We start from the raw sequence: 12,954 nt of genomic DNA, 5'->3' as shown, positions 1-12,954 counted from the left end.
AATGGTTGAAATGATTGCATTTGTATATGTTTGATTGGGCCGACCCGTGATGCCCGTTGGGTCATTAAGGCCATAGGGAAAATATTGATTTGGGTCGACCCATGACCTCAGAAGTTGGCCTTAAGGCCATAAGGGCCAAGTCCAAGGCCAGGTCCATGCCGACCCATTCTCATCCTGAAGCGAGGGGCTAGGTCCGGCAGCGGCGGCCCGCTCGGGATGCCCCTGGGGGGCTACGCGACGAGGGGGTGGGGTTCTTTTTTTTATTATTTTTGAAAGATTATTACTACCATGTTTTATATATTTACTCGACCACTTGGACGTCAATCCTTACTTTTTCGTGGTAAAACTTACAAAATGCACACTTTGTTCCGCGATCCTTGAACCCAAGAATTTTTTTCAAAAGAAAAACAAAAGCCTAACCCAGATGGACAACAACAAGCACTACTCTCCTTATGCACAAGCACAAACACCAGGTCGCAGAAGCAACAGGATAACAGGACTTGGTGGCTCAGCAACAGTGCACGTTCGCCTGATGATTGAGGGGCCCCGGGCATGAAGGAGCGAGGTCGCGGAAAAGGCACCGTACGTACCCCGTCGCCAGGCATGTCCGTTTAGCTTTGGCCGTATTTAGTTCCTGGCGTGTGAACATAAAAAAAATTTCGATAGAATCTTGCTAATTTGAAGTATTAAATGAAATTTATTTACAAAATTTTTTACACAGATGTGTTGTAAATCGCGAGACGAATCTAATGATGCTAATTAATCTATGATTAATCAATAATTAGCGGATGTTTATTGTGGCACAACTGTTGCAAATCATGAATTAAGTAGGCTCATTAGATTCGTCTCGCGATTTACAGCACATCTATGCAAAACGTTTTGTAAATATACTTTATTTAGTATTTCAAATTAGCAAAATTTCTTTACAAAATTTTATATTTTTGTATTTTTATGTTTACGGGATGAGAACTAAACATAGCCTTTGTCTCCTTGGATCTTGCACGCAGGCGGCATCCGCTGGCTGGTTGTTCTCGCGCGCGCCTCTCCCCTGCCCGTGTCCTTCCTTCCTATTCACTACTCCTGCTACACCTGCAGCTGATGACCCATCATCATAGGGCGCAGTGTGCAGGAGACAAAAGGCTGCGCCGGCCGGCACTGAAAGATCGTCTTTACTGCACGCCCGTCTTGGTGGGGCTGCGTCCGGTTGCATTGCAGTGCAACCAGCAAGCGACGAGCCTGTGAGTCACGCACCGGCTGTGACTGATTTCAGTGTGAAAAGCTTGCCTTGTTGTGCAGCAATGCCAGGAAATGTTCTCATCAGGAGATACTGCATTGTGCATTGGGAATGGCACAGTTACAAGGGCTCTGTTTGGTTTGCTCCGTAGTATAAGTAGCACAAACTTTGACTAATAATTAAAGATACTAAATAAAGATAGTTTATAAAATTAATTCCACAACCCCTGCACTAGTTCGCGAGACGGATCTAATGAGGCTTTTAATCGCACGATCAGAGGATGGTTACTGTATCATCACTGTAGCCAATCCTCGATTAATTACCAACATTAAATTCGTCGCGCAAAATTACACACATCCGTAAAAAGAATTTACAAATAAATTTTATTTAGTACTTCATGCATGAAAAATTCTTTTTTAAGCGCAAGTAGCACTACGAAAACAAGGCCCAAGGACTGTGGGAAGGAGCTTGAGGGTGCTAGAGATTGAAGGAGACATTTACCCCTCTATTTTAATTTTCTGGATCCACCTTTACCTGCTGTGGCAGATTCAGGATAACTGTTAGGGAGAACTTTCTTCCACCTCTAGACAATTTCAGGTTCTCCTCGCAATGCATCCATGCTAAAAAAAGTGTAGGGGGGCTTAAGTTGGGCTTCATGGATTCAGCAGCCGCAGGAGAGGCTAAAGCCCCTCCAGATCCACCGTTGGATCCGCCCTTGCTTGTCAGCATAGGACGGTATTTAGGAATTTTAATAAAGCACAAGGGCTCTGTTCGAAACCAATTAACCTAGAAAAATTAATTATGTTTATTTAAAGAAGCGTCGACTTCTCCAAAAATGTTCTTCAATGTGGTTTTAGTTACGGTTAGCTTTGCTCCACTACAAATAGGCCAATCCATAATCCACTTGTCTGGAGTCTTCTTCTCCCTGAAGAAAACCAAGGAGAGAAGTCCCCTCGAGCAACGCCAAAATATGCATGTAAGAGGACTTAAGCTTTAATTTCGGCTTCTGAACTAGTATAAGTTTACAATGATTCTGGCATAAAACCTTCCATGCTAAATCATTAGGTTAAAGGCAAACCAAAACCTTTTTCACTCCACCTTCAACTTTCTATCTAGAGTTGAAACAGAGGGAAACTACCTTATTTCAAAGCCAAGTTTTTGTTGCTTCATGATGATCACTTTCACTCCACATGGGGACAAGAGGGCCAGAAAGGTGAAGTCACAAAGAAGTGATTGCGAGATCAATAAAAAGCGAGGGGGACGCATGAGCGCGTTAGCAACTAATCCTCGGCAAAAGGCAACCGGCAGTGCCCACCAAGTCACAGCTAGCTTTTTCTTCCCAAGCATATGGTGACAGACTAAAACGTATCACCTACGAGCCCTGCATCAGCAACAGCAGCAGTATGGGAATGTGATCCAATCATCCGGTGACAAGTGGCCTCCCTGAAAGCCAAGTTTATCTGCCATCTTAGAAGGATGTAGATCCAACAGACCAACACCTCTCTGCTCTTCCATGTCGATATAAGACAAAAATAGTGCCTGCCCTTATCTTTTGTCACATGGAAAGGAACTTTAAACAAATGCCACACCTTTTTGCAAAGGTTGAGTGATCCAGCATGATCAAATAAACAAGTCAGGGAGGGATGCAAATTACATAGTAAAAGTCAATAATAGAGCCAGCTTGATGAATGATTAAAGTACACGCCACCGCTACACATACACACGATGTGCGCTCAGAACCCCTGTTATGAGTCACTGATAAATGGGCCCTATGGCTAAAGGTATTGAGATGAGCTTGTGATTCATAGGACCTGTTTGTTTGAGCTTTGCAGCTTTTCAGCGTGAAAAAATAGAGGTTCAAACAAATAGTGAACTTTTTGCGCAGCTTCCAGAAAGCTAAAAGTTCGGAATAGCTGAGTTATATGGAAAGCTGAAAAGTCCCAGCCTCCTAGTAGAAAGGCTTTGTTTGTTGCCGCCACAGAAAAGCCCTTCACCGCTCCTGCCCTCCACCACCGCCGCCTACGCCGCTGGGGCTCGGTCCCCTCTCCTTCTTCTTCTCCGGTGTTTCTACCGGAGACGAGAAGGGGAGGGGATCCACCCTTTTTTTTTTCTTCTAGTTTTATAGTGTCTTAGGGTTTGCTAAATAAATTTCCGGTGAAATCATATGATTTTCAGCCGGGTTTGTGTGATCTGCGATGACTTCGGCGATTACCACGACGAGATCGTCGTTACAAGCATCGATTTCATCGGCAGGCGGCCAATTTGTGGCCATTATCTGCAAGGGGAGGGGTCCTTCTGGGAGCCCCCTACGAAGACAATGACTCCGGGTCAACGATCTCATCGTCGGTGGTCGCGGAGAGGAGATTAAGTTTTGAAGGTGATAAATCTGCATCCTATATTATACCCGATGATGCAACCGCCGATATTCTTTCATCGATTTAGATGCGTTTTGGATTGGTTCCGAAGCGTTGGATCTTGCGGCATGTCCAATGTTTTGGGGTTGGTTATCGCATTTGGCATAAGGACTGCACTTTGGCTTCGACACTCGACGGAAGTCATTGGGGAAGAAGACGATGGAAGAATCTGGATAGAATATTATCTATCTTATATTTCAGATTTTTTTCATGTGTAATTTGGGGATCTACTTTGTCAAGATTTAATATAAGTCTCCCTTCCCTTCGCAAAAAAAATGTGGAAAGCTGAAAAAATCATTTTTCTGAGCTTTTTTATTAGCTTTTTGAGCTCAAAAAATTAAAAGCATCGTGTAAAATCTACTATTAGCTTCAAAGAAGCGAAAAGCCAGCAACAACTTTTTAGAATAGCTGAGTTATATGGAAAGCTGAAAAAACTCATTTTTCTAGTTTTTTTTTACTTTTGGAGCCCAAAAAGTTAAAAGCATCGTCTAAAATCTACTATTAGCTTCTAAGAAGCAAAATGCCAGCAACAACTTTTTAGAAAAGCTCCAAAAGCTGCAGCTCAAACAAATAGGATCATAGACTATTTTGATGGCCAGAGTTTCAGGGGTACAATTCCTTGGGGTGACTATGCAGATCCGTAATGAGCACTTAACATTAATATAAACAGGTATAGAATGTTTCCAAGTTAATTCGAGTTGGTTATCTGCCACATCAGTGTGGGCCCGCAATTAGGCCAAAAAGTGGCCATTTGATCTGGACCAGGAGGATTTTTCCATGGAGAAAACAACAAGATGCCTTAGTTCCAAATGAGTGCTGTGTTGGTGGATCAAACCATGCCACATAACAAACACACATTAAATATAGCTTTAGGTGTGTCTAAGCTCAATGCCAGGGCATCACCTAATTGGTGGTCACATAACACACCAAAGATAAAAACAAAATCTCTGATATTTTATTTGTGGAAATAATAAACTTTAGATAATAATCCAAGAGACCAGAGGAAGCAAGAAATGTAAGAGACAAACCATAGCAGAAAATGACATTGATCTGTGTGGTCAACCTTTAACCTCTCCAAAAGAAATAAAGGAGAAATGTTGTGTTGTCACATGCAAAGTAGTGAGGAACCGGACCACCTTTATATTCTCATTTTAATTTCTTTTTTAGGAAATTATGAAAGTAGGGTTCGACATGGACCGCGGTATGGCTGAGATTCATCACTCATCTAAGGCTTGAAAACGATGTGCAAAAATGAAAATAAGCAAAAAAACAAAAGAAGTCGGCAGTAGCAATAAATTTTCAAAAAAAAAAGAGAACCACATGTGTTTCTTCATTCTGAGAAATGAACCAATTTGGAGATTCTTTATGCTCTACAGCTGAAAGAATATTATAATATGTCTCATTTTTCAACCGTATCCTTGCAAAAAATTGTCGAGACATACAGGAAGTAGAGGAGGTCGTATTAATACATTCACATCAAACAGAGCAAGCAACTCTAGAGAGCTCGGAATAAAAATGATGTATTGACATGCCAACTATTTGCCACTTGATGCATACTCAATAGTTTATGCAAATGACAACAACTGTTCTGACTGGAATCAAGTTTGATTGAGGGCTACCAGCTACATCATTATTTACCTCCTCTACACCAATCCCTGCAACATTAGGAAGTGCAAAAGATAAATCTTTTTTTTCAAGGAAAATAGCTACATATATTATCAAAAGAGTTAAATACACCAGATGCCCTTGAACTTGTCCCCAGGTGCCACTTAGGTCCACGAACTTGCAAAATCGAAATCTGGCACCCGAACTTGTTAAGTTATGCCATTTAGGTCTATAACCCTTCAAGGGGTATGAATATATGCAAAAAAAACCCTTGAGTTTTATCATCTTCTATATCTACATACTCCTCATCTCTTTCACCTCTCTCTCACCGCCGACGGCCACTCCGACACCCGCGTCCACAGCCGCCCACCCCGGAGGTCGCCGACGCACACCTCCACCGCACTCCAGGAATAGCCGGAGGTGAGTAGTGCGCGGCGTCGGGCGCGGCGCGGCGCGGGCTAGGGACGGCGCCCCGATCCGCCCCACCGCATCGGTGCCGCCATGGCCGCTGCTCGGCCGCGCCGCCCGGCCACCGCTGCAGAGCAGAGCAGAGCCGAGGTGCGCGGCGTTGGGCTCAAGGTTGAGGCCCAAGATCCCGCCGCCGCCATGGCCCTGTAAAATAAACCAGCCAACACCTGGATCCGGAGAGAGGAGGGAGGGCGGAGGGGCAGGCCGGCGTGGGAGGTGCAGTGGCCCTCTTCTTCCCAGCGACTCCATGATGGTCGTGACCACCTGCGCCTCCTCATGCTCCCCCATGGCCATTTCCTCCTCATCCGGCTCCTCGGGGTGGCTTGGCCTGCTTGGGCGGCGGCTTCTCCTGAGCTGGCCATGGATGCGCCACCGCCACCAGCTCTTCCTGCTGCACCGACGGGGATGGGCCCCCTACTCCGCCGTGCCGCCGGCTCGAGACCGAGCAGAGGGAGCGGCGTGCCGCGGAGACCGCGAACTCCACCGGCGGCGGCGAGCATGGAGTTCGCGAGCTCTAGGGGGCCGCCGCCACGAGCTCCATGGGGGGCGGTGGCCGCGAGCTCCAGTGGAAGACGAGGAGGCAGGGGGCTGCAGCGAGCTCCATGCACTGGAAGAGGAAGCAAGGGAGGCGTGGGGAGAGAGAGGGAGTGAAGGTAGAAGATAACAACTTTGGAGGTTTTTTTTTCATATATTCATACCATGTGGCACCATGTCAAGAGATATAGACCTAAGTGGCACAAGTTAACAAGTTCAGGGTGCCAGATTTCGATTTTGCGAGTTCGTGAACCTAAGTGGCATCTGGGGACAAATTCAAGAGCCGCTGGTGTATTTAACTCTTATCAAAACTATAGATCACATGTTTTGTTATAAGATCTATAACCTCCATGCCTATTTGGTAGTCAAAAGGATGTTCTTCCTTCCCCCTATGTGCTTCATATAGTAACCTCCCAAGCTTATAACAGGGAGTTTCTCCCCAATATTTACATATCTACCATACAAAGAATGTACTTCTCCCCAATTCCTCTACATGCCATCAATGGCAATCGGTACCGTTGCTGGTAGCCCCTCTCTGCCCCCTCCCCACCTTGGCAATGCCTTGTCCGCGACTGCTGAAAGACGGACAACAGCACGGCCATTGTGGTGATTCATGTTGCGCCACAATCGTTCAATACTGGGCATAAGCACTTTCTGGGCCCAGTCCTCAAGCTTCTCATCAGTGAACCAGATGCTGCCAGCCATCCGGTCAATGGCATCTTCATCGATTCTGAATGAGTTCCTGCTCCCAATGTGCGACTCGAACTTTGCTGCTATGCAATCTGTGACATTCTTCCTAAATGGCCCAAAGTCAACTGGCCGGAACACGATGGCATCGTCCACGAGATTCAATATATCAGAGTCAGGGGCTGGTGTTATACACTTGACTGCAAGGTGCCCTTTCTCCTGTTCTTGTTCCACAGAGAGATCGCTGGAATTCCGTGAGCTCTCAGTATCATCCAATGCCCCAACTGCTAAATTAAGGTCAAGCGATAGACCATGGCCACCGGATAATTCTTTGGCTACCTTCGCTGGGCGAGCATCATCACATAACCAATCTGCTCGGTGCTTGACCTGCTTGTCCCCAATAGAGAGCTCAAGCTGCCAATTAGAGTTAGCTAACTCGAATATCCTTCCTTCATCTTGCAGCAATGTTTCAAATTCTGGTCCCTTCAGTTCTTCAGGTAACCAATTTGTGGTGAGAACAAAGATGACATTGCCAAGGCTCACCTCACGGCCCCGGGAGTCTGGCAGGCGACCAGTCTCCATTGCCCGCTTGATCTTTGCCCGCACAACAGCATCCACTTTATCAATACCCTCAAGAACAATAACAGAGAAGGGATTTTGCCGAACAGCCTCAGTGACCCGGTCAAGTGAGGTTTTCCCCCAGAAACCTGCATTGAGTCTATTACCATCGTTGCCCAGGCGGGAGTCGCCACCAAAGTTTACAACCACTGGCTGGGTGTTTACCATCAGCTCGGACAATGCATTTACCATCTTCCTTTTGCCTGCTTGGTCAGGACCAACAAACAGGAGCCACATGTCACCCCTTGTCCCGATGTTTCGCCGCTTCCCACTGCCAGATCTGCATTGTATTACAACAGCAGCAATTGCTGAAGCAGCATCTGATTGCCAGCTGACCTTCTCTGTAAGCCCCTTGAGGAGCCTCTTGAACGACTCGATATCAGAGATTCCAGCAATCTTAGCCTTTTGCATGGCAGTTAGTCCGTCCGTGTAAGTTCCCTTCTGGTCTTTATCCACAGTAGCGCCCGGATCCAAGGGACCAAGCACAAGGTCGGTCTTTACCGGGCTGCCTGGCGGACTCTTACGAAGCTCGGATGTAGGGGTGCCCTCTGCCTTCTCCAAATAAGTGTTCATCTTAAGGGTGGGAGCAGCAGCCTTGGCAAGTTGTAGTTTGGGCTCAACGGGCGGGCGTGGGCCAAAGGCAGCCAACAGCATGGAGAGAGGTGGTGCTCCAGCACGGGTGCCGTGGGTACGGGAACAAGTCTCACGCCATTTCTTCTCAAGCTCTTGGGTAGTCTCCTTCCATTTCAACTCTTGCTCCTTGGTCTGTACAAGAATGAAGGACTATATCAGTCACCATTTCGTTAGTAGAACTGCATATTTTTTTTACAGGTTAACATAGGGAAAAGACACAAACCTGTGGCTGATCACTGCTGGGATGCATCCAGTGTGGCAAACCGGGCTTAGCTACCTCAGGGCGCGATGCGGGCTTGTCCTTCCGCTCCGCTGAAAGTTTGACGAGCTCACGATCGTAGCTACCCTTGCAAAGGAGGCACATGGCCGGCTTTGCCATGAGGGGCTGGTCACTCCCTGCCCCTGGTGGCCATTGGAGCGCTGTTGGTGTCACTGGCATAGGCCGAAGTGTAGGTGATAACATCCCCACCGTGTTGCCGAGAAGTCCAGTGCCTCCAGGCCTACAAATTTCAATAATTGATCAGATTGGAACTAAACGTAGATCTTCCATCGCAGAGTACAAAATTAGACGTCTACTGATACACCAGAAAAGGCAACCTACTTTTTGGAGTTGCACTAATCAGATCAACTATGCAACTGTAGTAAAAATTTTGGTTATCATGCAAACTACTGTCATCCTTTACACATCCGGTCCAATAACACAAAAAAGGGTCATATGAAATATGAGTAACTAAAATAGCAAGAAGAACCTCACAAGACATGGTAAGTCCAACAACCAAGCAGAAAAGGCGAAGATAAACGCACCTGAGAGCAGTGCCGGCGAGCGGCACGCCGCGGGCGATCGGCACGGCTTGGAGGTCCCAATCAGCCTCCATGGTTGGATGGTAGACCTTGCAGCGGAGGTAAGTGGCGCAGGCGGCAGTACCGACGGTCCAGACCTTGCCGCTCCCGAATCGCCTCAGCAACCGCGCCATCTCTGACACCACCGCCTTGCCCCCTTCCGACGCTGCAGCTGCCGGGCCGTCCACCAGCCACTTGAGGTCTCCAAGATCAAGAACCACGGCGCCGTGGTCGGCGAGGAGCCTCTCGACCACCGCGGCCAGGTCCCCGATCCTCGCCGCCATGGCTGCCTTGTCGCCGGCGTGCTTGGTGAGCTCCGCCTCGAGCGGCAGGACCTTCGCTCCGGCGAGGGCAGGGGACCCGGCCGTCGAGATCCTCCTGACCGCCTCCTTCAACACCGCGTCCGGCCCCGCGTCGCCCACGAGCACAGGGTTCCGGCGCGCCGGCTTGAGCATGACGTCGAGCACCTTGCGCGCGTCGTCCCCGCCACCGCCGCCGGCGCCAGCGGCGGCCGCCAGGCGCGGGTTGATGTAGGCGTTGGCGGCGCCGAGGCGGGGGAGCGGGGAGGGGGACGGGGAGAGGGGCGTGGTCCCGGCGAGCGTCGGGGCGGCGGCGGCAGCGGAGGGCGCCGGCGGCGAGGGCGACGAGAGCGACTGCTCGATGGTGGACTTGACGGCGGCGGAGGAGAAGGAGGCCTCGCGCATGACGCGGCTGACGGAGGGGTCGTCGAGGATGGAGAGCACGAGCTGCTCGAGCTCGACCTTGACGGCGAGCAGCGGCTGCTGCGCGGCCTCGGGGCACCCCCGGCGCTGCTGCGCCTGCGCGCGCTTGAGCGCGGCAACGAGCGCGTTGGACACGGGCGGGCCGGCGCCCTGCGCCGCGGCGGAGGTCGCGTCCGGCAGCCTGTCGAGCGCCACCGAGAAGCAGAGCTCGAGGGCGCGGCACTGCAGTGGGTGCGCGCCGGCGCCGGCGCAACCGGCGGCAGCGGCGGCGGCAGGCCCCGCGGCGGCCGCGCGGGCGCAGGCCTGGCGCAGCAGCCCCGCCGGCGCGGCGAGGAGCGCGGCGGCGACGTGGAGCGGCGTGGTCTGGCCGTGCCTGCGGCGCGCGGCCTCGTCGATGGCCCGCGCCAGCGCCGCCGCCGCCTCCGGCGTGAGCGTCTGCTGGATGGTGCTGAGATCCGCCCTCATCGCCGCCGCGCGCCGCTCATGAATCGATGAGGTGACCCCGGGAGAAGAAAAAGAATCCTCCTTTCGCCGGGTTATAACTAAGCAGTACACCTACTGCTCGGCCCGTCGGCGCCCGGTGAGTCGGAGGGGGCGGAAAAGGGGAGGCTTGGAGGGGAGCGGAGGCGGGAGAGGCGGAGGTATCGAGAGGGGGAAGGAGCAGGAAGGAGGGTGGAGGGAGTCAGGTGAGGGCAGAGAGAGAAGGTGAGTATAAAGAGCAGAGGAGCAGAGAGAGAGGAGGCGAATAGAATCTTCGTCTCCTACTTCTCGTCGTCGCCGCATTTCATCACCACACCAGGTCACCGTCCCCCTTGTTACCCGCGCGCCCAGGGAAGGTGACTAGATTTTTTTCCCCTCCTTTTCTTTTTTTTCATTTCCTATTTATTATAACTATAACTATATATATATATTATTTGTGTTTGAGAGCGACACCCCTAGCAAAAACTAATTGTATAGTTTGCTAGTAAATTGTTAGATAAATTTAATAAGCCTAATTAGGTCATAATTAGATACTAAACTTCTACAGTAACACATGTTCTAATGATAATTTAATTAGTCTTAATAAATTTATCTCGTGATTTACAAATAGATTATATAATTTATTTTATAATTAATTTATATTTAATACTTCAAATATGTGACAGAATATCCGATGAGATATTTTACACCAAATCCTTTGTCGGTACCCTGCAACTGGGCTACCCACTCCTACTGTGCTAAGACTCGCGTAGTTATCCGTAACTACGCCCTAAGGAGCTGAGCAGCCGCATCCCTGGGGTCCGACTCCATCTCACCGGACTAACGGTCCCGGACCCGCTTCCCGCTCGGGGACGGGTCCGGTGTCACCACGTGTCCCAGAGGTGGAAATGCTCAGCACCTGTGGCCGCGGACCCAGACCCTCGTAGGTGGGTCCGGGACCCCCACGTGCCATCCGGACTCCCGCAGATGGGTCCGGGACCTCCACGTGCCTATCTGGATCCCCGTGAGCTCTCAGCTCAGCTAGCTGCTCGGGAGGGGTCCGGAGCCGCCACGTGTCCCGCAGGCGCAGGTGCGGGCGCGGGCGCGAGTCTTCCGCTGGAAGACTCGCCCACCCACCGCATTCAATACGGGTGGTTGAGGCGTGCTCCGCCGCGGCGGCACGCGGGGCAGCTTTTGTCAGGCCTCACTGTAGACCGCATATTACCGAGGTACATAGAGCAACCGCATGTGCCGCATCCGCGCAGAGCCCGTCTGCTGCATTAAATGGATACGACGGCACGACACCCTTTCATCACACCGCCTACGCCGCAAGCTGCACGGCCCGTTCAGCTACGCGGCAGGCTACGGCAAGCTACGCCGCAAGCTACGTCCTGGCGCCGTTTCGACAAGACAGGGCATGGCTATGCCGGACGGATGATTCCCACGGGCAAAGTAAGGAAATCCAGGAATGAGGTCTCCATCGCCTGCAACGCCATAATGTCTGTACAATATGTTATTTTATACTACATCGCTGTGCCCATCTGTCGGGGACCGAATAGCTATGTACACTCCTCCCTTGAGATATAAAAGGGAGGTGTACGTAAGGCCAAGCCAAGCCAGACACAACACAAGCTCGGATTCACTCCGAACAATCCTGTTCTCAACCTCTTGATAGCACAAGCAATACAACACACAGTGGACGTAGGGTATTACGCTCCGGCGGCCCGAACCACTCTAAATCCTTGTGTGCTTCCGTGTTCTTACGCCTCTAGATCGAGCATTCCTTGACTGCCCCCAAGCACATCCTACACTTAGGATTAGGCGGGTGCAATCCGCCACCCGGCTGTGGTTTTCCACACCACGACATTTGGCGCACCAGGTAGGGGCAGCTTGGCTTTCGCTTGATCATCGGCTCGACATCCCCATGTTTCAGGTGGCGAGCACCCGGGGGCCAGAACTCGCGCGGCAAGCGCCCGCATCAGCAGGATGGCGACATCGGGTCATGCTCTCCTAGCTCGTCATCAAGCAGGTCTGGGGGGAGCACAGCTTCAACAAATCCCAGCTCGCAGCATACCTCACTCATTTGAGGAGGCCCACTCCGGTGGAAAGCCGACTCCGTGAAGCGTCCCCTCATAAGAGAAGACTTAGAAGTGATACATTATCAGTCCCAGGAGGCTGATAACACTTTTATTACATCAGATGGTACATCACCGTACACCTCTACGCGGAAGTGGGCAGTGAAGCGCCACTATCGCGAGGATAACAACTAACACCCACACGATGATATTAACTACGAAGAGGGGGTCGTCAGAGTCTTGCACCATGCGGAACCTCCTGCGGGTGACCCTAATCCACAGGCAAGGTTGGGTGCAGGACGGAACCTCTACTCGACGTCTTTGGGAACGAAGTCTGGGTCTTCCTCTGTAAAAATTAAGAATAGGGTGAGTACAAATGTACTCAGCAAGTCCAATCACACCCACGGAGGGGGTACAAATAGAATATAATGCATCGGTTACATCAAGGATAAGGCTGGGGTTTAACTTGCGGAAAACAATCTTTTATGCATGGGTTCATTTGAAAGAAAGGACTTTCATAGCGAGTTTTCTTTGTATTGAATAACATATAATGTTGGCCCACACAGGACCCAAATTTTAAGCTGCTACCGGACTCCTCATCCGCCGTAGCGCACGGCACAACTGCCGGACACATTCCCAAAACAACTCACGCTAACCCATCCCAA

The 12,954-nt window shown here is 50.4% G+C and overlaps 1 protein-coding gene across 1 annotated transcript; it reads right to left on the bottom strand.

Moving 5' to 3' along the window:
• Window positions 1-6,520: 6,520 nt before the first annotated feature.
• On the bottom strand, window positions 6,521-10,220 carry LOC120678352 (protein SMAX1-like). The gene is made up of 3 exons (XM_039959486.1): window positions 8,998-10,220; window positions 8,417-8,693; window positions 6,521-8,325 (listed from the first exon to the last, which is right to left on the bottom strand). The coding sequence occupies exons 1-3, from the start codon at window positions 10,218-10,220 to the stop codon at window positions 6,745-6,747; spliced, it is 3,081 nt and encodes a 1,026-aa protein (XP_039815420.1). The 3' UTR covers window positions 6,521-6,744.
• Between the last annotated feature and the right edge of the window lie 2,734 nt (window positions 10,221-12,954).

The sequence above is a fragment of the Panicum virgatum genome, chromosome 6N (genome assembly GCF_016808335.1).
Source record: "Panicum virgatum strain AP13 chromosome 6N, P.virgatum_v5, whole genome shotgun sequence".
Classification (NCBI taxonomy): Eukaryota; Viridiplantae; Streptophyta; class Magnoliopsida; order Poales; family Poaceae; genus Panicum; species Panicum virgatum.
This window is presented reverse-complemented; position numbering and strand designations above follow the sequence as displayed.

Excerpts from the sequence above, each read along its gene's own strand:
- LOC120678352 (XM_039959486.1), bottom strand. The coding sequence starts at position 10,220 with ATGAGGGCGGATCTCAGCACCATCCAGCAGACGCTCACGCCGGAGGCG. Across the intron at positions 8,694-8,997 it reads CTCGCCGGCACTGCTCTCAG|GCCTGGAGGCACTGGACTTC; the intron begins GTGCGTTTATCT and ends TGAAATTTGTAG. Across the intron at positions 8,326-8,416 it reads CCAGCAGTGATCAGCCACAG|ACCAAGGAGCAAGAGTTGAA; the intron begins GTTTGTGTCTTT and ends ATTCTTGTACAG.